At 56.1% G+C, this 25564-nt stretch overlaps 3 protein-coding genes and 1 long non-coding RNA gene across 14 annotated transcripts; 2 read left to right on the forward strand and 2 right to left on the reverse strand.

Moving 5' to 3' along the window:
- Nucleotides 1-3338: 3338 nt before the first annotated feature.
- NR2F6 (nuclear receptor subfamily 2 group F member 6) lies at nt 3339-14656 on the forward strand. 3 transcript variants are annotated; one of them, XM_081496520.1, is made up of 5 exons: nt 3872-4087; nt 4184-4328; nt 7900-7994; nt 11851-12435; nt 13921-14656. In XM_081496520.1, the coding sequence occupies exons 1-5, from the start codon at nt 4045-4047 to the stop codon at nt 14193-14195; spliced, it is 1143 nt and encodes a 380-aa protein (XP_081352646.1). In that variant the 5' UTR covers nt 3872-4044; the 3' UTR covers nt 14196-14656. The 3 variants fall into 3 exon arrangements, with proteins under 3 accessions (XP_081352643.1, XP_081352646.1, XP_081352645.1); XM_081496519.1 differs by having other exon boundaries at nt 3872-4081; nt 4169-4328; XM_081496517.1 differs by having other exon boundaries at nt 3339-4328.
- A 2048-nt stretch (nt 14657-16704) lies between these two features.
- OCEL1 (occludin/ELL domain containing 1) lies at nt 16705-19138 on the reverse strand. Of its 8 annotated transcripts, none has more exons than XM_081496565.1 (6): nt 18902-19138; nt 18512-18638; nt 18190-18386; nt 17607-17772; nt 17317-17370; nt 16705-17116 (listed from the first exon to the last, which is right to left on the reverse strand). In XM_081496565.1, the coding sequence occupies exons 2-6, from the start codon at nt 18587-18589 to the stop codon at nt 16994-16996; spliced, it is 618 nt and encodes a 205-aa protein (XP_081352691.1). In that variant the 5' UTR covers nt 18590-18638; nt 18902-19138; the 3' UTR covers nt 16705-16993. The 8 variants fall into 8 exon arrangements, with proteins under 8 accessions (XP_081352691.1, XP_081352687.1, XP_081352688.1 ...); XM_081496561.1 differs by having other exon boundaries at nt 18190-18389; XM_081496562.1 differs by having other exon boundaries at nt 18512-18688.
- Nucleotides 19139-19231: 93 nt separating this feature from the next.
- Nucleotides 19232-22149, forward strand: LOC145508879 (uncharacterized). The gene is made up of 2 exons (XR_014055657.1): nt 19232-20153; nt 21783-22149. It is a non-coding gene; the product is annotated as an uncharacterized LOC145508879 (long non-coding RNA).
- Nucleotides 22150-22529: 380 nt separating this feature from the next.
- Nucleotides 22530-25481, reverse strand: USE1 (unconventional SNARE in the ER 1). 2 transcript variants are annotated; one of them, XM_081496558.1, is made up of 8 exons: nt 25340-25481; nt 24990-25039; nt 24775-24853; nt 24532-24684; nt 24020-24032; nt 23569-23596; nt 22971-23145; nt 22530-22726 (listed from the first exon to the last, which is right to left on the reverse strand). In XM_081496558.1, the coding sequence occupies exons 1-8, from the start codon at nt 25478-25480 to the stop codon at nt 22544-22546; spliced, it is 822 nt and encodes a 273-aa protein (XP_081352684.1). In that variant the 5' UTR covers nt 25481; the 3' UTR covers nt 22530-22543. The 2 variants fall into 2 exon arrangements, with proteins under 2 accessions (XP_081352684.1, XP_081352685.1); XM_081496559.1 differs by lacking the exon at nt 24020-24032 and adding an exon at nt 24081-24090.
- Between the last annotated feature and the right edge of the window lie 83 nt (nt 25482-25564).

The following is a 25564-nucleotide window of genomic DNA, read 5'->3' on the forward strand; positions in this document are numbered from 1 at the left end:
AGCAAAGTGTCCACTGGGGTAGGGCACACTTTCCCCTGCCCAGCCGCTTCCCAAGGAAATGCTAGGTTTGGTCTGAAGGATGTTCCCAAGAGGAAGATACCCATAACCCAGAAGGAAGACTGAGGCCTGAACAGTTCAGCACGTGGAACATTAGCTGGAAGAGCATTGCTCCCCGAGTGGACAGAGTTGAAAGGGGGAATCAAAGGTGGCCTTAGAATCTGCAATCAAAGAATGTGGAGCTAAGGTAAAGGGCTTTAGGGTGGTGAGCAAAGGGAAGAAACTCTGCAAGTGAGAACTCAGGGGGGTTATACAGCTGTTGTTGAGGAACTCAGGTTTGCTAACGGTGGGCAAAGAAGTACACTGCCCTAGAGGGTCTGGATGGCTCCTGGCCAGTCTGAGAATTTGCCAGTTTCACCTGCAGAAGATGGGAGCTCTGGGAGGTGCCAGTGTCAGATTAAGAGCAGGCAAGTGATTAGCATCTTATTTACATAGGCCACGCCCCTTGCCCTTCCACCGGAGTCCGGCAGAGTTGGGAAAAGGGGGTTAGGCTCGACCCAGCCGCCCCGGATTAGTGGCCAGCTGTCCCCTCCTGGGTGGTAGCTGAAATTCAAGACCCAGATTAGATAGATTTTCATTCCCAGCCTGGGGAGGGTGAGGTTTCGGTGGGGGGGGGTGGATTCCAGGCAGCACCTGTGCAGGTGTGCGCGGCGCGGCTGCGCGGCAGGGCAAGGCTGACCTGAGGTCGGAGCTCTTCAGCCGCCGAGACTCAACCTGGTCCTCCGGATCCACAGGCGCCTCGGGCCAGCGCTGGGGGCTGATGACCTTTGAACCATGAGCACAAACTCCGGACCGAGGCAGGCTTTGCAGAAAGCAAGGAAACTCGGGCGGGCAAGGTCGCCCGTAGCCCGGCAGAGAACCCGACTGTACGACCCTCTTGTCCGTCTCCCTCCCTAAGAGTCTAAGAGTGACCTTAGCCCCGAGTCTCACTAGGTGGCCGGTGGCGGGGTGGCGGGGAGGGGGGGTGGTGGAGGGGGGTGCCGAGAAGAGACAAGGTCACCTGTTGGAAGGTGGGGAAGGAGTTCGCGTCGGCGGTGGGGGCGGGAGCTGAGGTCCCCGTTGGGGGGCGGGGGCAGGTTCCCAGGCCACAGGGAGCCGGGTCTTGCTGTTCCCACGGGTGCCCCGCAGCAGATGGGCCCAGGCCTCTTTGTCCCTGGTTGCCGCCTCTGCAAGGTCAAATGTCACCGCGGGGCCGCGGGCAGGGGTCATGTGGGCGGGGCCAGACCTCAGCACTACCCCCCCACCCGGGCCTCCAGGGGCTGTGGGGGCGATAGAGCTCCTGGGCGGAGGAGGGGCGGCCCCACGAAAGGTTGGATCACCTCGAGGTTCCGGGATTTGTGGCAGACCTTCTTCCAGTCTCCCACCGGACCCCTCCCCTAGGCTTGTGTCCCTCAAACTCCGGTTCTCTGTCCCCTCCCTTCTCCAGCCCCCCTCTGACTCCTTGAGCCTTCTCTTCTTTACAAGTCTCTGGCTCTCAACTCTGCGACACCCACCTCCACGTCTCCCCCCATCAAGGATCCTAGAAAGTTCAGACCAGGGACCTAGGACACCCATTGTCACCCCAAATACCCAGCTAGCGCCCCCTTTTCCCAGGCGGCAGAACCAAAGGGTCCTCTCTCTCTTTTTTTTTTTTTAAATTTATTTGGCTGCCCCGGGTCTTGGTTGCTGCATGCGAGATCTTTACTTGGGACATCTGAGATATTCCCTGACCAGGGATCGACCCCATGTCCCCTGCAGTGGCAGCACGAAGCCCTAACCACTGGACTGCCAGGACCTAAAGGGTCCTCTTTGGCCATTCAAGCCCAACGCAGGTTATGGGGCAGAGAACTCCACTCTAGTCAGACCCTTGGAAAGTCCTTCCTCCTGTCTAACCCTAGTGCTTCTTGCTTTCTGTACTTGCTAAACACCGCCCCCCCCCCCCATACCCAGCCACACCCTCCCCAGGAGGCCCAGAGGCCCGGGCTGGGCATCTATTGCCTGGGCTCTCCAGAACCTTGGTATCCTCTTAACTGCTGCAAGATCTCCAAACATCTCCAGCCCTCGCCAGGGAGGATGCCCCTCAGACGTCAACTGGAGAGGGGGATGGTTTTTCTCAAGGACCCTTCCTGAGAGAGGAGGGTGTAAGAGCCGGTGGGGGCAGAAGACCCTTCTCTCCTGCCTGCAGTCCTCAGAGTGTCCAGCTCAGCCCAGGGCAGGGCGGGAGATAAGGCCTGGACCTTCAGGACTCCAAGGTGAAAGGTCACTGCAGGAAGGGCTTTTCCAGCCGGTTAAAGGTTAACAGGCTCAGAAGCAGAGGCTCAGGCTTCTTTGCCCAGGGCGGCCAGGAGAGCATACAAAGGGTGTTTAATATATGCTGGCTGCCCCAACCCTGGGTTTTGGGGGCAGTGACATGGAGGCAGAGCAGCAGCTGGGAGACTCTGGGGAGCCTGGAAGAGACATCTGTAGTCCAGTCGGCCCCTGGTCAAGCTCTTTCTGTGAAACACAGAAAGAAAAGGAAATTAAAGAGGAAAGGGGGCAGGCCCCCGGCAGGGGTGGTGAGCATTCCCGTCGCCTCCAGCCTCGCTGGGCGGGTGGCCGCCCTGCCCCCAGACGCCTGAAATTCTGGAGAGGGGCCCCCTGACCTCGCGCCCCTGCAGGCCGCAGACCACAACATCCCTTCCCCCCCGGAGATTCCGAACACCAGGTGTTAGCCCAAGCAGAGAAAGGGTGGGGTGGGGGTCGGACGCCGCGACTTTCTGGAAGAGGAAGCAAACACAATCCATCAAGCAACTGTGCAAAGAAATGCCCCAGGGTGTGTGTGTGTGGTGTGTGTGTGTGTGTGTGTGTACTGCGCAGGGGCGTGCCCCCCGGTGCAACCGGCCCCCCATTATTGCTTCTGCCGGGAATGCAAGGGGGTGGTGCCGAGGGGCGCCTCGAGGGCGGTTGAGCTACACAACTTCCAAGGCCGGAGGTGGAGGGGAGGGCCTTAGAGAGACATCTTGGCGAGGCTGCGGAAGGGCAGAGGGCAGCAGTGGCCCAGGCTCCCGCCGCGGCCCGGCAGGGGTTAAGGCTGGAGCCGGGCGAGGACGGGGGTGGGAGTGGGGTGAGCGAGGGAGGAGGAGGGAGGAGGGTCAGGCCTTGCGGCCCCGCGCTCCGCCCTAGCCCCTCCCGCCGGCCCGGGCGCCGGGCGCCGCGCACGGCCACCCATGTCCTTATAAGGGCGGCCGTCGCCGGGGCAACGAGCGCCCGCCCCCAGCCCGCGGCGCGCGCCCCTGCCCCCGCCCCCGCCCCCCGCCCGCCCCGCGAATGGAACGTTGTGTGTCAAACCGGCCGCAGCGCGAGGCCGGCGCGCGGGGTCGGCGGCGAGAGCGAGGCTCGGGCTCAGGCACAGGCCCAGGCCGGGCGGGCGCGGCCGCAGCGGGGGCGACAGCTCGGGAAGCGCCGGCCTGCGGTCCTGCAGGCCCCGAGCGGCCGCCGGGGGCCCTGGGGGACTCAGGGGGTGCGGTGACCGGCCCCGGCGCACGCCCGCCGCCCCTCCCCCCCGCCGCGGGCGGCCGCGCAACTTGCGGCCAAACTTTCCCCCCGGCCTCCCGCGCTCGGATGGCAGCCCGCTAAGTTGGCCGCAGCCCTTGGCCGAGCGGCGGCCAGGCCGGAGGGCACCCCCTGCGCTGCCTGGGCCGGGCCATGGCCCGAGCTCCCCCGCCGGGGCCCCAGGGCGGCGGGGCGCGAGTCCCCGGGGCCCCCGGCCAGCACCTCTAGCGCGCCCCCCCGGTCCGGGGCCCGGCCCCGCGCACGCGTGGGAAAGTTGACCTGGAACCGGCCCGACCAGTTCCGCCCGGGCGCGCGGACCGGCCGCAGGAAGTTGCTGCAAAACTTTTTTGGGGGGTGCAACCGGGTGACCCCCGCGCACCGGGACCGGATGCGCGCCGGTTAGGGTCCCCCGGGCCGAGAGGGGTGCCCCGAGGGAGAAACGCGGAGGGGGCGCCCCGGCCCCGCTGCCCGGGGGCTATGGCCATGGTGACCGGCGGCTGGGGCGGCCCCGGGGGCGGCGGCGACACGAATGGCGTGGACAAGGCTGGCGGCTACCCGCGCGCGGCGGAGGAAGACTCGGCCTCACCCCCCGGTGCCGCCAGCGACGCTGAGCCAGGCGATGAGGAGCGGCCGGGGCTGCAGGTGGACTGCGTGGTGTGCGGGGACAAGTCGAGCGGCAAGCACTACGGCGTCTTCACCTGCGAGGGCTGCAAGAGCTTCTTCAAGCGGAGCATCCGCCGCAACCTCAGCTACACCTGCCGGTGAGCCCCCTCTAAGCGCACCGCCGGCGGCACCCGGGCCGGGCCTCTGACCTGCTCGGTCACCTTGGGCCTGGCGCTGACCTTCTCTGGGTCTCTACTCCCCGTCTGAGATTGGGGCACAGGTCCCTCGCCCCCTCTCCAACACATTCCTGGGATTGTGTATACAGTCGGCGCTGTATCGGTGCAGGTCCCCCCCCATCAGGTGGTCCCTGGCGGCTTCCGCCCCAGTTACTCGCTCCTCCTCCCTCCCTTCTTTTTCTCCGGAGAGGGGTCAGCTCTGCGCGGCGAGGGGTTGGGGTGCTGTCAGGAGTGGGTCCCTAATCCCAGAGCATCCCTTCCCTTGGGAATCTCGGCGCGCCGGGGACCGGGTGGGAATCGAACGTGGAACTTGGACTGTGGAGCTCACAGCGTCCGGGGGCCATTGTCTGCGGCCGCGCGGATCGATACGGCGCGCCCTTGGGGTCAAATATCACTTCCAAAGTCGCCCTGACTACTGAGGCGGCGGCTGGAGCGAAACTAGGTGGCATAGGGCGGCTTCCTTCGCATGGGGCGCGGGGGGGGGGCGCTTCTGCTGTGGGGGGTTGGGCCTGCCTGTCTGGGGGAACCCCCCTGGGCGCTCTCTGGGCCCTGGGTCACCGGAAACTGCTGCGAGAGGTCCGAGGTGGCGGCTGGATTTAACCGCATCTTGGCTACTCCAGCCCCTCAACCCCCTCTACGCCCCACAAGCTAGGAGTAGGTGCAGAACTGGGATCCTGGAAAATCCCTGAAACTTTTGTCGATTCTGAGACTGTGTGGGGATGAATGTTTCCAAGAAGCAGCCCTGGGTTGTCCTAGGTTGGAGTCCCCACTGACCCGGGGTGACTTCGCTAGCTTTTCTGGTTCCCGCCGGGGCATTAGGTCTAGGGGAGAAGCTGCTGGCACTGGGTGTCCAGTCCAGGACCCCCCTTCCCCACCACTTTTTGCTGAGTCCCCTTTTCCTCCGTTGACAAACCCCTACTCTGCATCCTCCAGGAACATGCTTGGGCTCTGCAGAGCCAGTTTGGGGGGTCCCATTTTCCACATGGGCAAAACTAAGGCCCAGAAAGCTCTTGGCACCTGCCCTGGGTCACCCAGGGAGAGACCCTGCTCACTTCGGGCTTAGCAAGGGAACTGTGGGGTTGGGAAGGTGGGGGCGCCAGGCAAGTCTGGGTCAAGACCTCCCCAGGGGGAGCTGCTGATGGAGGGCTTGTTGGCAGGACCACTGGTGGGGTCCTGGGTACCTGAAGCAGAAATTTGGCCCCAGATCTGCCCTGTTGGGGGTAGCTCTGTATGGTGCGGAGCTGGCTTACTCCCTCCTCCAATGCTAACTGGGCCACCAGACTTTGGCCTCATTCTTGCTGCTGGAATAACTGTGTGCTCTCTGGCCGGGTCTTTAGGGAGGGCAGGGGAAGGGCTCAGGTGGTTTGGGGGTCCCAGAGGCTCCCTTAGAGTGGGAGCACCAAGGCTAGGGAGAGGGGCCTGGTTTGGCGCTGGCAGGTTCTTCAGAACGTCTGTGTTGTGTGACCGGGAGAAGTCACTGCTCTCTGAGCCTCAGGTTGAATCAACAAAGACCCCTCAGGGCCTGACTTGGGTGGTTTGACGCCAGCACCCTAGAAAAGACCCCAGTTCCAAGCCCAGCCTTCTCCCAGTTTGAGGGAGACACAGTGAGACACAGGTGTCCCAGTCTGTGGGATCCGGGTTGGGCCAGAGGGAGGGATGGTCTGGGGTCCCAGGAGGGAACAAGGAGCTCTGCCTGAGGGTCAGAGAGGAAGGCCACAGGAGGTGGACCTTGAAACATGAGGGGTTTAGCAGGTAGAAGCGAAGGGCACTCCTGCAGAGAGTGTGGCTCCAGCAAACACTCAGTGGCAGGATTGGGCATCAGTGATGTAAGGTGAGACCACCCAGGCATGGAAGAAGTTAGAGCCAAGTGGGTCAGAAATTCTGGAGTGAAAGTAATGGGGAACCATGGAAGAAGGTGTGTGAGCAAAAGAGGGCGATGGTCAAATTGGACTGAAAGCCAGAAGCCCAGGGAGAAGGCAGAGTTGGATTGTGGGGTCTGGCAAAGCATGTGCTGTTTAGGTGGGATAACAGGTAGAACTTACTGTTTCCCCATCTGGAGGGACAGAAGATCTGTCCTGACTCTACAACTGAGGAAGCTGAGGCAGAAGGTTCAGGGCCTCCCCTCAAGTCTGGGGAACCCGAGCCAGGCCCCTGCCTGCCCGCCCCAGGCCTGGCTGTTTCCACCTGGCTGCCCAGGACCCTCCCACTGCCTGCCTGCTGGGCTTTGTTCTGGTTCTGCCTGAGCTCCCTTTGCCCTAGTAGGGCCTCTTCCTGGGGGCTTGGGGGCTGGTGCTGCAGGACGCAGAGGCCCCCTGGAGCCTCACCTCTCCAAAATTGGCCACTGGGACTCCCAGGTGGGGCTCAAGTCTTGACACCCTCCCCCACCCCCACTCCCAATTTTTTCCAGAATGAGTGCATCCCATATAGAATTGGCCTCTGGCCTCCCAATTCCAGATGAGGAAACCAAGGCTCAGTGGAGAAGTGGCTGCCCAAGGGTCGCGCCTTGGGTGTTCGTAGCTAGGACGTGTTTGATTTTTTAACTTCATTAAGTATTTGTCTTCCTTTGTGACTGGCTCTAAGTACCCTATTGGTGCCCAGCCCTCGGCTTGGGCCTCAAAAGGCTCAGAAAAGAGAGATTTGGAGGGAACATAGAGCAGGGGCCAAGGGGAAAAAGGGCGCTGGGGACACTGGAAGAACAAAGGCCTGAACCTTCCAACTTGCAACTGACCTTGGATGGAACTCATTGCTTCAGAGGGCAGGGCCACATGTCCCATCCCTGGAAGAGGCACCAACAATCCCCGAGGACCACTTGGAGGAAACTTCTTGGGCCCGGTTAGGTGTTGGATGGTCTTTCTAGAGGAGGGGTTTGACATCTTAGAGGGGTACAGGAGTTCATTCATTCATTCATTCGTTTGTTCATACATTGATGATGTACATACATTGATTGTTCATACACTGCCTTGTGTCAGGCAGTAATGTTGGGGCCCCATGGTACTGTGACCCCATAGAGTACTGGCCTGGGTTCTAGTCTCTTAGTCAATTCACAAAGTCTTGCTTGGTGACCATGTTCCTTCTCTGCTCTCACAGTGCCCTGGGGACAAAGACCCTGTCCCCTGGCCTGACAAGGACCAAGTAAAATGAAACTGGAAAACTTCTGGCTGTCATTGTCATTCTGCCAGGAACTGCCTCTGGTCACCTGGGGAAGTTATATTCATCCTTCAAAACCCAGTTCCAACATAACCCTCCCTGGCATGCTAATCCACTTTGCCACAGACTTCTCTTCATCTGTCTCCATTCCCCCAAATTGTCCTTTCCTCTTTGCACACCCTTTGTGCCACTTTAGGGTCACCTGCCCAGCCCAGGTTGTTGGTAGGGATGGGGGGTGGGCCTGGTGGTTCCCAGGTGCAACCTTCTAAGACGTCTCACAAGGTGGCTCCCAGGCCAGAATGTAGGTGTCATGGTGACCCCCTTGGTGACCTCAGCATGCCCACAGGTCCAACCGTGACTGCCAGATCGACCAGCATCACAGGAACCAGTGCCAATACTGCCGCCTCAAGAAGTGCTTCCGGGTGGGCATGAGGAAGGAAGGTGAGTACCTGCTGGGGTGGGTCAGCGGGGGGTGAACAAGTGGCCTCCCCTTTGCTCCCTCTCTTGGGGTCTGGGAGCCATGGAGGGCGGGGTCTGGCGCCTGCTAACCTTGTTACCACCGATCCTGAGATCCCGTGGGCCTGGATCTGGCCTTGGGCTGGAGGAATCCAATTATCTGTGGCTGCCTGGTGGCTGAGGCAGAACTGGGCTGCAAGGGGCTCCCCAACTCCGGCCCATGTTAGAACCTTTCTCCCCACCACCTCTCCCAACCCGGCCTCCGGGGCAGGGAACCTGAAGTTAACCCTGGTAACCCTCTGCCCTCTAGCCTGGCTACCACTTTGTGAACAATGATGTACTTTTTTTTTTTTCTGATTTGCTTTCCCTCCACCCTCTGCCTTGTGTTTGCCCAAGGCAGGAACTCACCCGACTAAGGCAAAGGGCAGGTCACCCTTCCGCCTGACCGGGGGTGCTGGGAGCCAGAGGGAGGCCCAGCCTCTTGTCCTTGCCCTGGGGACTTGGGTGGATCCGCGCAGAGCAGCTAGATCTAGAACGCCACCGATCACTCTTAGAATTCAGGTGGAACCTGTAGACTTCTACATGAAACACTGGGCTGGGGAGCAGAATCCAGCCCATTTCAATGACGGCCCCGAGGCTGGACTTTGTGTCTCTGCCTGGACTCTTAATGAGCCAGGCTGGCAGTTCTTCCCTGTGTCTAAAAGCTGAGTTTCTCCTGCTCTACTGTTGGTTTCTTCTCTGCTGAGCCTCTGTGAAAGAAACTGGGAACAGCTGCTCAGAGTCTTTTTTTCTCTAAAGATCATCTGATCACTCTCTTTGGTCATGTGAAGTTGGGGGTGACTGTCCGTACCCCCACTCCCGCAACCTGGATTTTGTCTCCACTTGTGGATTTGACCTAAAATCCACATCAAATCCAGGCTTCAGATCTTCAAAGTCTCGAGGTGGAAATAATAATCTCAGATCATGACCCAAACACAGCCCTATCTCATGGCCTTTGCACAGGTGGTTCCCTCTGTCTGGAACACCTCCCCCAGACACCTACATGGCTTCCTCCCTCACCTTCTTTTAAGATTTGCTGAAACATCACCTCCTCCGAGAAGCCCTCCTGATTACCCTTTGCAACCCCTTTATTCAGGCCATCTATCTTGCTTTATAATTTGCTTGCTCCTCCATCAGAATGTCTGCTCCTCAAGGTCAGAAACTTTTGTCTGTCTTGTTTTCTGACACATCCCCAGGGCCTACACCAGGTTCTAAAACAGAAGGTGCTTAATGTTTCTTGGTTTGAGTTACTATCCATTTAGCTCTTACTGTGAGACCCTGGTTCGATTCCTGGGTTGGGAATATCTGCTGGAGAAGGGATAGGCTACCCATTCCAGTACTCTTGGGCTTCCCTTGTGGCTCAGCTGGTAGAGAATCCACCTGCAATGTGGGAGAACTGGGTTCGATCTCTGAGTTGGGAAGACCCCCTGGAGAAGGGAAAGGCTACCCACTCTAGTATTCTGGCCTGGAGAAGTCCATGGACTGTGTAGTCCATGGGGTCCCAAAGAGTCGGACAGGACTGAGCTACTTTCACTTTCTTTCTTTTTTTTTTAGTTCTACCAGTTTATTGCTACCAACCCATCTCCCTCCACCCTCATGCACGCATGCTCAGTCATGTAACCCCATGGACTGCAGCCCACCGGGCTCCTCTGTCCATGGACTTTTCCAGGCAAGAATACTGGCGTGGGTTGCCATTTCCTTCTCTACACTTTCACTTGCATGTGCCAAAAGCTATTCCAAGCCAGTTAAATACATTCTCACTTAATTCAGTGGTTGGTGTTATTGTCATGATTATTATCAACTGCATACTTTTATGGGTGGGGAAAGAGTACAGAGAGCAATCTAATTGTGGTTGGGATTTGAACCCACACAGATTGAGGTGACTTAGCAGCAGCAGCAGTAGCAGCAGTCTGGGCTTAATGGGGAGGAAGAGCTGGGGAAGGGGTTCTCAGGAAGCAGGAACAGCAAATGCAAAGACCCTGAGGTGTCTGGGTGATGGATGAATGATGGCAGTGGGCTTTAGACCAAGTGAGCCAGAGGTTGATTGGGATTTATTGTCGGCCCTCAACCCAGCTACACCCATTTGACTGACAGAGGCTCCTGAGACTTCAAATCACATGGGATAAAGCTTGAACCCTGCTTCCCTGATCAGCTCTGCTAGCCCTCAGCCCCCACTTGCGTCCCTCTCCTGCTCTGCTCCATGGTGGGTTGACCAGAAGTTCATGGAGGTGATGAGACCAGGCATGCCACCTCATTAAAGCTCATTAATTAGTCTCTGCTGGGCACCCAGCCCAGTCAGCCCCTCCACCCCACCCACTGTGGCATAGGCCAGGCTGGCATGCAGCCACCCTTCCTCCTTGCACCTCAGCTTTCCTCTTCTCACCTACCTGATCCCTGGGGGCACTGGCCAAGGCCAGCAATTGGTCCTCCCCCATCACAGGCAAAGCTACTGATGGAATCTCATGTTTACTGAGCACCTGCTACTGACGGGGTTCAATCCCTGGGTCAGGATCCCCCTGGAGAAGGGGATGGCTACCCACTCCAGGATTCTTGTATGGAGAATCCCATGGACAGAGGAGCCTTACGGCCTATAGTCCGTGGAATCGCAAGGAGTCGGACATGACTGAGCGACTAACACTACTTTTTGCTAACAGTGACTTTTTGCTACTGACCAGGATTTCACTGGAGAAGGCAATGGCACCCCACTCCAGTACTCTTGCCTGGAAAATCCCATGGACGGAGGAGCCTAGTAGGCTACAGTCCATGGGGTCGCTAAGAGTCGGACACGACTGAGCGACTTCACTTTCACTTTACCCTTTCATGCACTGGAGAAGGAAATGGCAACCCACTCCAGTATTCTTGCCTGGAGAATCCCAGGGATGGCGGAGCCTGGTGGGCTGCCGTCTATGGGGTCGCACAGAGTCGGACACGACTGAAGCGACTTAGCAGCAGCAGCAGCAGCAGCAGCAGGATTTCACTCTTAACACTGAGGTCACTGCAGAGGCCCAGGCAGATGAGACCTGCTCTAGGGGGCCATGACCTGGAGGGTGGGGCTGGGAGGCAGGGAAATATCCTACTTCCGTAGGAGAGATCAGTGCCAGCCCCTACTAATCACTTGTTTGAGGGGTAGGCTGGCTACGTGCCCATGTCCTAGGAAGGTGCTTGGCCCCCCCTTAGACCCATTATCAGCTCTTAGACTCCTATGATTGACAGATGAGGACATGATTGACAGGTCTGGCTTCCCTGGCTGCAGAGGGGAGCTCACACATTCCAGAAGAGGAGGAGGGGGGTATGTGTGAATTAAATTAGCCCTCACCCAGTGGTCCCATTTCCACCTGAGACAGCACCCCCCCCCCCCACTTCCTAGTCTGATGGTGGCTGGACACGACCTCAGGCTGAGGGCACAGGGTGGAGCAAGGTGGGGCCTGCAAGACCTTGGCCTCTGTCCTCCCAACAAGCACTGTGCCCATGAGGTAGGGATTTTGGGTTCAGGGAAAGGCTGAGTTGGGGGGCTTGGAGGGGAGGGAATGAGTAACCCTCTGATAATTTTATCTCCAACCTTTCTTCCTCCCTACTTGCCCCACCCCATGACTCGGGGTACCCACTTTCCCCCTAATTCCTCCCCCACTTCCTCACACCCCACTCTCCCCTCTCTGGTTTCCCGTGCCCTCACTCCCCATCTCCTGATTCCTGCCCCCCTCCCCCGTCCCCTCTCCCCTCCTCCCTCTCCTGTACCTTCCGCATTTCTTGCGGGGCTGGCAATCTCCCTCCCCACCCCCCCATCTCTGTCTCCCCTTCACAGCGGTGCAGCGCGGCCGAATTCCGCACTCGCTACCCGGCACCGTGGCAGCCTCCTCGGGCAGCCCTCCTGGCTCTGCGCTGGCCGTGGCCGGCGGAGACCTCTTCCCGGGGCAGCCGGTGTCGGAGCTGATCGCGCAGCTGCTGCGTGCTGAGCCCTACCCCGCGGCGGCCGGGCGCTTCGGGGCAGGAGCCGCGGGCGCTTTCGGAGCCGGGAGCGGCGCTGCGGGCGCGGTGCTGGGCATCGACAATGTGTGCGAGCTGGCGGCGCGGCTGCTCTTCAGCACCGTGGAGTGGGCGCGCCACGCGCCCTTCTTCCCCGAGCTGCCGGTGGCCGACCAGGTGGCGCTGCTGCGCCTCAGTTGGAGCGAGCTCTTCGTGCTGAACGCGGCACAGGCGGCGCTGCCCCTGCACACGGCGCCGCTGCTGGCCGCCGCCGGCCTGCACGCCGCGCCCATGGCCGCTGAGCGTGCTGTGGCCTTCATGGACCAGGTGCGCGCCTTCCAGGAACAGGTGGACAAACTGGGCCGTTTGCAGGTCGACTCCGCGGAGTATGGCTGCCTCAAGGCCATTGCGCTCTTCACACCTGGTGAGACGCCCTGGAAGTGGGGGGCTCTGGCCGTGGGAGGAGCCAGGTGGGGTAGGGGAGAGACCTAGCTCCTGACTCTGACCCCCTTAGTCCTCCACTTCCTGATCTACAGCTAACCAGACTTGCGTCCCTGCATGCGCCTTTAGCGCTGCTGGGGGACAGTGGAGGAGGTGATGCAGGCGGTCTAACACCATGATGGCCCCACCCTCTGATCCCAGGCCTTCCTAAGAACTTTGATCCCTGTGGACCGCGACTCACGGCTCCACATCTTAAGGCCCCACATCTTAAGGCCCCACAGCCTCCCTCCCTGATTCTCAGGCTCCCCGAGACCCCCCACCCTTCACCCCCTCATCAAGGTGTTCATCGTGTTCAGTGGGCACTGACAGCAGAATGACAGGTGGGGGGCCGTGGGAGGGGAGGTCTGCCCACTTGGCTCTGTCCGCCACTTACTGATTTCTGTTCTCCCTAAACTCTGACCCTCAACTGCCAAATTAGGATGCTCCTCTTGTTACTGACCACTTATGGAGGACTGCCTTCCACTTATGAAAGGAAGGGGTGCTCTGACACCTGGTTCTGGGCTCTCCTGGGCCCTTCGTTCCCTAATTCCTAGGACCCTAGACCACTGACCCAGGGCTCCCAACCTGCCCCCAGGATGGCCTCCAGGAGCCACCCCCAGCTGAGCTGGATTGGGTAGGGGGTGTGGCGGAGGCATCTCAGTTCCTTCCTAGTCTTCAGTAACCCTCCCGCCGCCAAAGCCCTGCTTTATTCCAGGGAGTGGTGGCATAGCAGACTCTGCACTTTGCAAGGAGGTCCCACTAGGTGTCTCCTGGAACCAAGGATGCGGGAGCCAGAACCAGGCTACTCTGGGAGGTGGCTTTTATCCAATAATATGGCTTTGCCCCTCTTTTATTTACCCAGAATTTTCTCTGCCTGGGCATTCATAGGGCTCTCACCTGTCACCTTCGCTCACAAGGCAGGTCTATTTAGTGTGTCTGAATACCCTCTCTAGGCTTTGCTTTTCTTCCCAAGTCCCCTTGCCAGCCCCCTCTTCCCCTTGAGCTTTCTGTTTGGGATGTTTTCAGCCTCACCTCCTGGCGTGCAGAACTTCCCCAACCAGAGACTGAACCTGCAGCCCCTGCAGTGGAAGTACAGTCTTAACCACTAGACCATCAGGGAATTCCTTCCTCCTTAAGCTTGATTAGAACTTGTCACCCTGTTAAATGCCTTAGTCAGGGCCCCTCCACCCTTGAGACATCACTACCTGCACCCTGTGTCATCATCCTCAGATGAGGCCACCTTAGTATCTCTTGGGGACCAACACTGTCTTAGATATTAGACACCCCTATTTGTGCCCTAGGCCCCATCTCCCATCCCTCGAGTGCCCTCCTCTGTACCAACAGCCCTCAGTGGTGTCCCCCAGCCCCGGTCAGTCCTGGGGTCCTGTGTCCTCCTGCCACTTCTTCTGACCTTGCCCTTGTCCCTCAGATGCCTGTGGCCTCTCAGACCCAGCGCATGTGGAGAGCCTGCAGGAGAAGGCGCAGGTGGCCCTCACCGAGTACGTGCGGGCCCAGTACCCATCGCAGCCCCAGCGCTTTGGGCGCCTGCTGCTGCGGCTCCCTGCCTTGCGTGCTGTCCCCGCCTCCCTCATCTCCCAGCTGTTCTTCATGCGCCTGGTGGGCAAGACGCCCATCGAGACGCTGATCCGAGACATGCTGCTGTCAGGAAGTACCTTCAACTGGCCCTATGGCTCAGGCCAGTGACCAGACAGGGCCAGGTCTGCAGACCTCAAGGGACATGGATGCTCAGGCCTCCAGTGGGGGGCCTCCCCCGGACAGAGGACCCTGGCTTCCCTCCTCAGACTCCTATTTTTTAAAGACTGTGAAATGTTTGTCTTTTCTGTTTTCTAAATGATCATGAAACCAAAAAGAGACTGATTTGTCTAGACTCCAGTCAAGTCTTCCCCAGAAACCCTGATCAAGATGAGGGGTGAGACAGAGGGTCCAATCCCAGGACAGCCTTGTCCCTTGGTGCCCCAAGAATGAACTCATGGGGGTGTGGCTTCTCTGGTGTGATGGACAAAGTCCTGGTGTCTGGACTGGAGGGGCAGCTGCAGCCAGGCAGGGGTGATGAGTGCCAGACTGATCCTCTGGACACGTAATCCACGTTGGACACTACATGATGGATGAATCAAGGCCAATAATAAAGAAGTTTCCTACCTGCACAGTCTCCGTCATCTTAGTGGGGGGAGGGGTGACACAGAAGGCACCCTTCCATGGGGACCCACTCCCAGCCCAGCTGGAACGTCTACAACCTAACAACAGCCCTACTTGCTGGTTTTTTTAATTTGTGTGGGATAGTTTTGTGGGCAAACAGGCTGGAAGGGGAGGCCAGAGGTCAGCCAATGAGTTTGTAGGAGTTGGGCTGAGCAGATGGCTCAGGTTTGAATTTAGATTCTAGCCTATGAAAGTGAGCCTCATACATTGACACAAACCCTGGACTAAGCACTGTATTGTTTTCCTTTTTTTTTTTTTAGCTGCACCACACAGCTTATGAAATGTTAGTTCCCCGACCATGCCAAGGCCTAACCACTGGACTGGCAGGGAAGTCCCTTTGTTTTCTTTGGTCAACCCTTAATCAGGTTGTTTGGGCCCCAGTGTCCTTGGGAGAAATGTTTGGGGCTAGTTCTGTTACATGATCTCAGCCCAGATAGAGCCCTCCATTTCGCTGACCACAACGACTGGTTTAGGGACGGCATGTGGCCCAGAGCTGGCCAGTGAGATTCAATGGCAGGATTGGAAATGAGGATAAAGCAGAGCCAAAAAGGAGACCAATTTCCCAGGATACCTTTGGAGCCCCTGGATCAAGCCATATCTGAAACCCTTGGGTGTTTCCGTTCCATGAGCCCAGACTTCCCCTTTTGTGCCCGAGCCAGTTTAAATTTTTTTTTGTCACATGTAATTAAAAAAACTTTTAGAAATTGGCATTTAGAAGATGGAGACCTCTAAGGTCAGACCTTGAAATGTGGACTTAATTGAGGTGATATGGGGCGATGCAGGGCACCAGGGGGCTTGCCATCCTGGCCTCAGAAGGTTGTGGCCCAGTTCTGTAGTGGGAAAGGCATCTATGGAATTTATGCCAGGACTGTGGCTCTAGGGTAGGGGATGAGTAGAAAGGGCCCAGATGGTGGTGGTGGGTGGCACCTTTTGGCCCTGACTGAAGGCTTGTCAAGTGAAGACAAATTTATCAAACATGATCCTTTGGAAACAGGGAAGAACCTGGGTCTCACCCTGTAGGTTGGGCTAGGGCTTAGCCGTAAAGCAGCCTCAGCCCTCCAAAATGTTCCCCATTGGAACCCTAGTCTCCCCCATGTCCATCTCGGAGGACATCTGGGAAGATAGAAACGAATGAATGAAAGTGTCTTGGGTGTGCCCTGTCTCCAGAAGGGGACTGAGGTTGGAATGGGATGAAGCTCTCCCACTGGCAGCTGGGCTGGTTTCTGCCCTGGGTAGGTGTTTTCTGAGATGTTCTGTGCAAAAGTGAATGTCTGTCCACTCCAGCTGGGCTGGACAGCAATGCCCTGCTTCTCAGATTCACAGGACATCTGTGGACTGACCAAGACCATGGTGTCTGTCCTGCTTCCAGTCGGTCAGAGACTTGGATGCCTGTCCAGGCCTGATTGCTGAACTCCTCCAAAACCCAATCCTCTTCTGCAGGAAGAAGACATCTTGAACCTCCCTGGTTGTTAGGACACTCGTCAGGGTCCAGCCCTCTGTCCTTGCTCTATCACACTGGGCTCTCTTTCTGAGGACATGTGTGCCTTGAGGACCGATCCTGGGGCTGAGGCCTCTCTGTGACCCAGTGGCTGGCACTGCCTTCCTTGCCTGCAGCCTGCCTAACTGTCCCTGTCCTCTGGGAGGCCAAGGCTCAAAGAAAGCTCCTGGGCTACCATCATTGGGCTTCACATGGAGCCTGGTCCTACCTGTGCTCCATCCACACTACCCAGAGCCTGGCATGGGGTGGACATTAGGGAACCCTCCTGGCTGAGGAGGTAACACTAGCAGTTGGCCCCTCAGCTTCCTACTCTTGGAGACTTGGGGGCCATTTGAGACTCTTGGAGGACAGGGAGCCCCCTGGACAGACTGGGTTCACAGTCCACCCAGAGACCCTGGCCAAGTCCCTTTCTCAGATCCTTAATTCTTTTTTCCCTTGGGAAAATGGAAGAACAATTTTTTGGTGACAATGAGTGAAATCAGGAGTTTTAAGCGGCAGTTTTAAGGACAGTAGGTATTTAATAAATGTTTATTCCACTGGGATGGAGAGCAGGACCTGCTTCCAGGGGATGGACTGGGATGTGAGGTCTCCATGGAGGTCCTGCAGGAGGTTCTGGGAAGCCTTGCTGGAAGAGGGGCCATCAGATCTAGGCCTCAAAGGCGAAGGCATTTAAAATCAGGCATGGCTACCCCAGGTGGGGCAAAAGTAACAGCAAAGATCAGGAGGGAAGAGAAGGGCGGGCAGGGTAGGGCCCCCCACTCTGATGGTTCCCTGTTTGCCAGGACACTCAGAAGTATACAGAGCCCTCGCTGTCTCCTTGGTCGTCAAATTTCTGGATCTGTGTCTTGAGGTGCCTTAGTTTGCCCTTCAGGTAATGGCAGCGAGCCTGCTTGTCCAAGAAGCTGGGGTCCTGAGCAGGGCGACATCCAGGGAAGTCTTTGTGGCAGTCTGGCCTATGCCTCTCAAGCTGCTTGAACTTTTGTCTTTTTCTCTCTGAACCTCAGTTTTCTTTCTATGAAACTGGGCACAAGTGCCCAGCCTCATGGGAGTGTGAGTATGTGGACGGGGGGTGCAAAGGCCAGGCTGTAGGACTCAAGAGGCACGACTCACCATCTGCTTCTTCTCAAATTCCCTCCAGACACGGGCAGCAACATGGGCCTCCTTCTGCCAGGGGAGAAGGAAGCGGGTGCTCAGGGAGCACAGGACCCAAGGAGGGATGGGGAAACTGAGGTTCAGACAAGGTGGACCATGTCAAGAGCTGACCTTGGCCCATGTGATGTGGTGCCCGCCCAGCTTTGAGGAGGAAGCGGCCCAAAGATCTGAACCCATTGGGCTTCTGGAGGCCAGGCTTAGGCCACTTACAAGGGATGTAGGGTGAGGGTTTCCACTTGGGTGCTGACCTGGCTTCGGGGTCGGGGCAGTGAGTTCAGCAGGGCCTCCAGCTGCTGGAGCTTTGCCTGTGCAGAGTTCACCTCCTGCTGGAGCTCCAAGAACTCTGGGTACTGGTCCTGAAACACCGCAGCATAGCGGCTCCGATCCTTCTCAGTGCTCACTGGTGGGTACTTACTACCAGGTTGAAAGGGGGTCAGAGTATGAGTGGAAAGAACTCTTTTCCACAATCAGTGTAATTTGCTTTTCTTTGTCTCTGTTGGGCTCCCAGCCCCAAATGCCCTTCTTCTCTTTTTACTATTTGGTAAACTCTTACTCTTCCCTTGTAGCTCAGTTGGTAAAGAATCTGCCTACAATGCAGGAGACCCAGGTTCGATTTCTGGGTCAGGAAGACCCCCTGGAGAAGGAAATGGCAACCCACTCCAGTATTCTTGACTGGAGAATCCCATGGACAGAGGAGCCTGGCAGGGTACAGTCCATGGGGTCTCAAGAGTCGGACACGACTTGGCGACTAAACCACCAAACTCTTATTCACTTGTCAAAGCCCCAGCCTCAGTGCCCCTTCCCTTTTCCAAGAAATTAGGAACCACTCACAGCTCATAGTCAGGCACAGGGTGGGGCCTAGGCACATGTCTCTCGCGGACGGCTCTAGTAGATTTCTTGGTGCCCAGGAGGGCCCGGGAGGGGAGTTCATCCTCAAATACAATCTTCTTGGGCTTTGTCCTGTGGGCTCCGGGCTGGGGCTGGCACCGAGTTGGGGGAGCGCTGGGTTTGAGGCCTCTAGACACCAGCTGCTGCAGAAGGCGCAGGTATCATGGTTTGGAGTTAACGAGGGTTAGCCGGCATCCCTTAAACAGCGGGGAATGAATCCTATGCCTGGGCTCGGTCTAGGAACCTTCCTCCCTTTCAGACTCACCGGAGGACCAGGGCCAGGCGGACGGGTCTGCAGGTTCCCCCGGGAGCCATGGGTCTGGGGGGGCTCTCGGGTGGGCATCGGCTTGGGGACGGCGCCGCTCCGGCGTCCCCGGGCCGGTGTGCGGGTCCTGCGGGGAGAGTCGTGACCTGCGCGTGGCGGGGATGGTCGGCGGGCAGACTGTGGACACAGCAGGGGGACATGATTCGACGTAGGACGGTGGGAGGAGTCACAGGGAGGCGGCTCCCGGAGCTGCCAGCTCCTTCACCCGCTACGCTTTCTGCTTCTCCACCCTCATTTACATAGACGCACGCCATTGGCCTCAGAGAGCCCCAGACCCCACCGCCGGGTGCGTAACCCGGAAGAGCGCTATGCAAATAACCCGTTACGTACCGCGCAGCCCAGGATTGGCTCGCGTTAACCCCGGCGCGGCCCGAAATCTCTCCCGCAGGGCTAGGTGGAGCCCACCGACAGCGCCTCTGAGAAGATCCTAGGGATCTCCGGTCCGCTGACGGTCAGCACGAACCACTCCTGCCTGGGGTCACCTGTCCCAGCGTTTGGGGCTCTGACTCTAGGTCTGCTCCCGAAGTCCGTGTGGTGCAGGCTGGGGTCAACTGGCTGGGTCGCTCCGCGGGTCAGGGGAGGGGCCTCGATATATAGGGCGGGGCTGGCGGTGAGGGGGCGGGCCTGGGGAACCGGGAAGTGGACCCACACCCTGGCGGTGAGACTGACGGAGACAGCCAGCTGCCGTGTGTTTGGGGCCGGTAACTCACCCTTTCTGACCCTCAGTTTATTTGGAGAACTTACGGCAGAGGATGAGATGGTTAGACAGCATCACCGACTCAAAGGACAGAAGTCTGAGCAAACTCCGGGAGACAGTGGAGGACAGGGGAGCCTGGCGTGGTGCAATCCATGGGGTCGCAGAGTCCGAGAGCACATAGCGACTGAACAACAGCACCAACGTATCTATTTACTCAGCGGTTATATTTTTAAAATAGTTCTTCAAATAAGCACTGGAGGCATGTTTAGAGAATTCAGATAGAAGCGTAGCGCAGAGTGAATTTCTTACCCACCCTTATCCCCAGAGGCCACGGTTAATTGTGTCTCCTTTCGGAGAGATTCTAAGTCAATGACAAATTTTCCTCACTACGGACAATACTATAGAAAAAAGATTCACGTGCACATTTCTTTGGCCGATTGTGGGGGATTATGTAGGATAAATTCCTACAAGTGAAACTTCCCAGAATCCATGGGGGAAAGAGCCATATGTATTTTAATTTGGAAAGATATTATCAAAAAGATTGAACTGACTTGGAAAAGACTCTGAAGCTGGAAAAGTTTGAAGGCAAAAGAAGAGGGTGGCAGAGGAAGAGATGGTTACATAGCATCACCGACTCAATGGACATAAATTTGAACAAACTGGTAGATAGTGGAGGACAGAGGAGCCTGGTGTGCTGAAGTCCATAGGGTCGCAAAGAGCCGAACACAACTTAGCGACTGAACAGCATCAAGTGTCAAGTTGTTTTTCAGTGAGCTTGTGCCAATAATGCTCTGATCAGCTGGTTTTCCCACAACCCTTGCAACCTCAATAGCATCACAGTTTCCTGTACGTGAACTTTCAAAGTTTTAAATCTTGCTTAATCTGGTGAGTGAGTTTGTTTCCCTGTTTATTTCCTGCAAATCTTTTTCTTGTTGGCTTTTAGGAGCTTTTTATATATTAAGGGTGTTAATTTAACCAGGTAGTGTATCTTTGCTGTTACTATTATAAATGGGATCTTCCAATTATTTTGCAACTTTGTTTTTTGCATATAGGAAATTAATTTAAATATTCATTAACCCTCTTGCTGGTTTACTAAATTCTCTTACTGAAATAGCTGTTTTAGTTAGTTTGCTTGGATCTTTTATATAGACAAATAATTTTATCATCTATGAATAATTTTACTTCTTTTCTTTCAATTTCTTTTTGTTGTCTAGTTGCATTGACTAGCACCTCCAGACAATATTAAATCATTGGAGGAGACGGGTGGAGTGTGAGTATCCCTCCACTCCACCTCAGTTTAATTTCTTCACTTTGACAGTCAAACTTCTAGTATTTGCCCATTAAAAACACTGCCTTTGGCTTGAGATTTTTCCGTTCAATGAGGAATGCTTATTATTTTTAATTGACTTTGTGTAATGGATGCTGTGAACGGTACAAGGTACCATTTCCCCCTATGACTTTGCTTCTTGATGCATTAATATGGCTATTAACATGCTTCCTAATACTGAACCATCTCTGAGTCACAAGCATGAGCGCCCTTCTTATGGTCTATTTTTAACAAGTTGCCACTAGAGCTTTCATAAAGCTTTAAAAACTGCCACCAGAATTCTAAAAGCTATTAGTGGTGGTTTTACACCTATGCTGATGGAGTGGGGGTGGGGCCCAGGTGGACAACTCCATGCATGTTCCACAGTGCTCATGCTTCCATGGTCTGGGACAGGCACCTTCTGTCCACCCTTCCTTACCAAGCTTCTTCAGTCACCATTCTCACAGACTTTGCTCTTGACATCTGGAGTGGGGATAAGCAGAACCCAGGACCCATAATTCCTCTGGACTCATACTCCATGATCCCTTCCGGGGTCCCAATTCCAATGCCCACCCAGACTATGACCTGGGCAGGGCAGGGTCTCCACTGATTTTCTTGTGTTTGCTGAGTGACTGTGTGAAGCATCTGCAATGTCCTGAGATCTTAGGCTGTGGCTGGGCTAAGCCTTGTCTCTGAATTATCACTTTCAATCCCAAGGAACACCCAGCACTGACACCCTGAGAGGTTAATAGGCAGGAAGGCTAGGGGTCCCCAAGTGGAGGAAATAGGTTGCAAGTGTCAGACATTTTTTTCTCTCTCTCTTAAGCGACAGGATACAAACTACAAGTGTCAGACTTTTTCTCCTTCTCTATACAAAATTAAAAGGTTTCTTTTAAAATTTTGTGTTGCCATGATGACACCTGGTTCTACCTGAAATTAAGTTTTCTCAGACCTTGAGCTAACCAATGCATTTTTCTTATGGAAATGTTTTTCTTAAGCTATGTTAATGAACTATGTACTTAACTCAGACTCTGTCTTTGGTCGAGTGGGTTCTGCCTAAGGCTCAGAACCGGTAATGGCTCAACAAACCAGTATGCTTTACTCATGGAAATGTTCTCTTCAGCTATGTTAATGCAACTATGTATTTGCTTGGAAATCTGCCTTTCTTAAAGATTCATGTCAATTGTTTTTTGTTTTTTTTTTTAAAGAATTTATTTGGCCAGAAGAGGTCTTAGTTGAGGCATGTGGAATCTAGTTCCCTGACCACGGTCTGAACCTGGCCCCCTGCACTGGAAGCACAGAATCTTAACCACTGGGCCGCCAGGGACGTCCCCGCGTCAGTTGTTTTCCGGCCGGGATGGCTCACCTGGTGCCATTGTTCTCTCAGAAGGCATGCTGTGGGTGAGGGGCCGGGTGCCACCCTGAGCTTGCAGACATTTTCTCTAATTAGCAGCTTGCTAATAGGTATATAACTTCTTGCTAAAAACTAGCAAGGGGGCACTCTTTCTTCCCCCTTCTGATGTCTATGTCAGAAGCTTTCTCTTTTATTCTTTAATAAAACTTTATTACACAAAAGTTCTGAGCGATTCAAGCCTTGTCACTGGCTCTGTCACTGGCTGACCTCCAGGCATGGCCCCACTCCTCCCCCACCCTCCAGACCTCACCTTGACTCCACAGGATTGTGTTTGGCTCTGACTCCATCAGACTGGGAGTTCTTGGGGCTTCTATGGGCCCTGCCTTGTCCAGTGTGAAGTAGGTACCTGGGTGGGGGTGGGGGCGGAAATGGGAAGCAGGCTTGTTGACTCACCTTCCCCAGCTGCCTGACCTCCTTCCTTCCCTGGTCATATACTCTCTGGAGCTCTCATGGGGCTCCAAGGGCCTTCCCATCATGTTGCCAACCCCAAAGGGTATCATCCCTGACAGGGTGGAGGGCAGAGAGAGGACAGGCGACACAGGCCAGGCCAAGTCTTTATTTGAGTTTAGGCATGATACGGATGAAGAGGATCATGCTGATGAAGATGAAGCAGACGATGATGAGCATGGCCCAGAGCAGCCAGTTGACTGACTTCTGCGTGTGCTGCTCCAGCCGCTCAGATTCTGTCTTCAGCTTTTCCAGGTTCTGGTCGGCCATCTTGAGTGAGTGTGACAGGGTCTGTGGGTGAGGTAGGGAGAGTGTCAACAGGACTGAGTCCCAAGTGTCGCCTCTTGCTACTGCATTGGGGTAAATCTATACCTCTTGGCCCTTGCTAGTGCTGTTTCCTCTTCTGGGAATGCCATTTTTGACTTCTGCCAAACTCCTATTCATCCAGCTAAGTCCCAGCCATAGGGACCCTATTCTGGGACACCTTCTTTGATGCCCCAAACCAGAGGCTCTAGGGTTCCCAGAATCCTCATACCTGGTTGTCCTTCTTGATGACACTCTGGGCAGCCAGTGTGTTGGTCTTGAGGCTCTGGGCCAGGCCTAGCATCTCCTCTGCCAGCTTCTCCTGGAGGTTCTGGTGTCGCTGCAGGACAAGGTCTAGCTCGGCTGCTGACTGCTTCTCATCCCTTGGTGTGGGCCCTGATGCCCCACTGACCCCAGATGGGTACACCAGTGGGTATAAGATTGGGGGTGGGGGAAGGAGGGAAGAGACCAACATGTTTTCAAGGGACCTAGAGGTTATAGTTCCAGCTACTGCCCTGCTTGGGGCTATTTCTCCTTTTTTGCTTTGGCTTCTGGGAAGAGCATCCTCAGAAGTGGCTGTTGATTGGTGGTTTTTTGTTTTTTTTTAAATTTTATTATTATTATTGGCTGCACCGCTCAGCTTGTAGGATCTTATTCTCCAACCAGGGATTGAATCCGGGCCCTTCGCAATGAAAGCACACAGTCCTAAGTACTGGACCACTGGGGAATCCCGATTGGTGGTTTAGATGCTCATGGTTGTGCTTCAGTGGCCCAAGGTTTGTCCAACTCCCCTCTCCCCACAATGCTTCCCAAGGGCTGAAGATACTCACGTTCTCTTCCTCACATCCAGTTCAGGCTCTGAAAGCAAAACAAGCCAAGCGGGCAAAAAGGAAGAATTGGTTTGCTGTTTTCCAGTTTCCTGACCATTGCCGGGGATGTGTCTGCTACTCACAATGCCATTTCCCATTCTGTCTGCTGCACAGCAGGTGGGCTCTAGATCAGGCTTCAAAGCATCCCCTGCTAGGAAGTCTTCCTCATTGGGGCTCCCCCAGGCCCCAAGTCCTTCCCTCTAGCCAGGCTTAGTCCCTTGGGCTGGGGGTATCCAACTCTGTTTCCTCTGGGGCCCCTTCCTCTGTCCTGGCACCCCCTTCAAGTATAACTTGGTCAGGCCCCTGGGCTGTGAACACCCTGTGGGAGCCAGGTTAGGCCCGAGGGATGTGGAGCACTAAGGACACATATCTGTCCCAGGCCTTGAGTCCTGTTCTGCTCATGCTGTCTCACCTTCACTAGAGTCCTGTGGGAGAAAAGAAGAGGCACAGAATCACCAACCATGCCATGCTGCCAGACCTGTCCTTTCTGCTTTCAGAAACTCCCCACCCTCAATCAGGACCCTGGACAAGTCCTGTGACCTCTGAGGCTCAGTTTCCTCATCTATAAACTGAAAGCAAGAGTTCATATTTTGAAGGGTATCATAGAGGTATCTGTCATCCTATTTCACAGATGAAAAAAACTCACTGATGTGTGGTGAGGCAGGGGCCAAATCTTGCTCTGGGCCAACTCTGGGGCTTTTAAGTGTGGATGTGCCATTTTTGCCTTGTACTGAAACTCTTATTCATCTAGTAAAGCCCTGGCCGCGATGCCTGTCTGTTGGGAAGCCTTGTCTGATGGTCCAGGGCAGAGGTTGTTGGGTATCCTAGTCCTTGCACCGGACAGTATTTGTTCTTCTGGCCACCTCCATGCACAAATTCCTGTCCCCAACTGAAGCTTCCTGGGGACTAGGGAGGGAGCCCTACCGTGCCTAGCAGCTCACTCCGCATCTCACTGGTGTACCGAGCTCGTGACTGTAGGTGCACTGTCTTCGTAGCGGGTACCCGTTCCCTGGCTGTAGTTGGTACTCGGCCAGGGGCCAGGAACTGGTTGGCTAGTGCCTTCTCTGAGGAGGAGGTCTGCAGAAGCGGGAAGGGAGCAGTCACCAGAGGGGCAGGCCCCCGGGTGAGCACGATGAAGGTTGACCAGGCAGAGGTGCCCCTGCTTACCAGTTTCTCCGCCTGCAGCATCCCCTTCAGAAAATCTACCTTCCGAGAATATTCATTGAGCACTTCGGAAGCCGGTTTGCTGGAAGGGGAGAAGAGGAAAAGGAAAACCCACTGTCCCCAGTTGAGGGGAGGTTCTTAGCGGGAACTGGAGACCAGGGTTCTTGGTCTTCAGGAGGAGACTCATTTTTGAACCACTTGTGGCCGCCCGCACTCACCTCGCCTGTGCTTTCAGGGCCTGCAGCATGTCCTGGAGAGCTCCCACGTACTGGGGACAAAAAGTGGGGTGTCAGCCAGTCCTCCCCCCACCTCTACATCCTGCTCAGAGAGATCTGAGCCAACAAGGGGCGAAGCCATGATGGGGGCGGGGTTGAAACAGGAGGAGCCAAGTATCAGGAGGAGGGACCAGCTGAGCCCCCGGGAGAAGGCGGGAGAGCAGCAGGTAGACGTGGCCGGAACCAACCGGAAGAGGCGTGGCCAGGCTGGCTGGCGTTGGGCCCGGTGGCGTCTAGCTGCGGGGACCACTCTCTTGGATTAGGGGTTTACGAGGAAACACGAGCTTCCCTACCTTTTCTAGACGCCACTCGTCCGGGTCCCGTTTCTCCGCTGCCATCGCCTCGCAGCGGCACAGCAGCCGCACCAGGTTCAGCTCCAGCCTCGACGCTGCCATCATCACCCAGTGGTACTCCGCCCCTTCCGCCGGCGCCATCGTAAGAGATGGCGGAAGTGCCTTCCGTGGCCTCCTTCCGGTCGGAAGTGCCCTGTTTCCTGTCCCATTCTTGTTTAGGGTGGC

This window comes from Giraffa tippelskirchi, chromosome 6, assembly GCF_054371585.1.
Source record: "Giraffa tippelskirchi isolate mGirTip1 chromosome 6, T2T-mGirTip1v1.2.pri, whole genome shotgun sequence".
Classification (NCBI taxonomy): domain Eukaryota; kingdom Metazoa; phylum Chordata; class Mammalia; order Artiodactyla; family Giraffidae; genus Giraffa; species Giraffa tippelskirchi.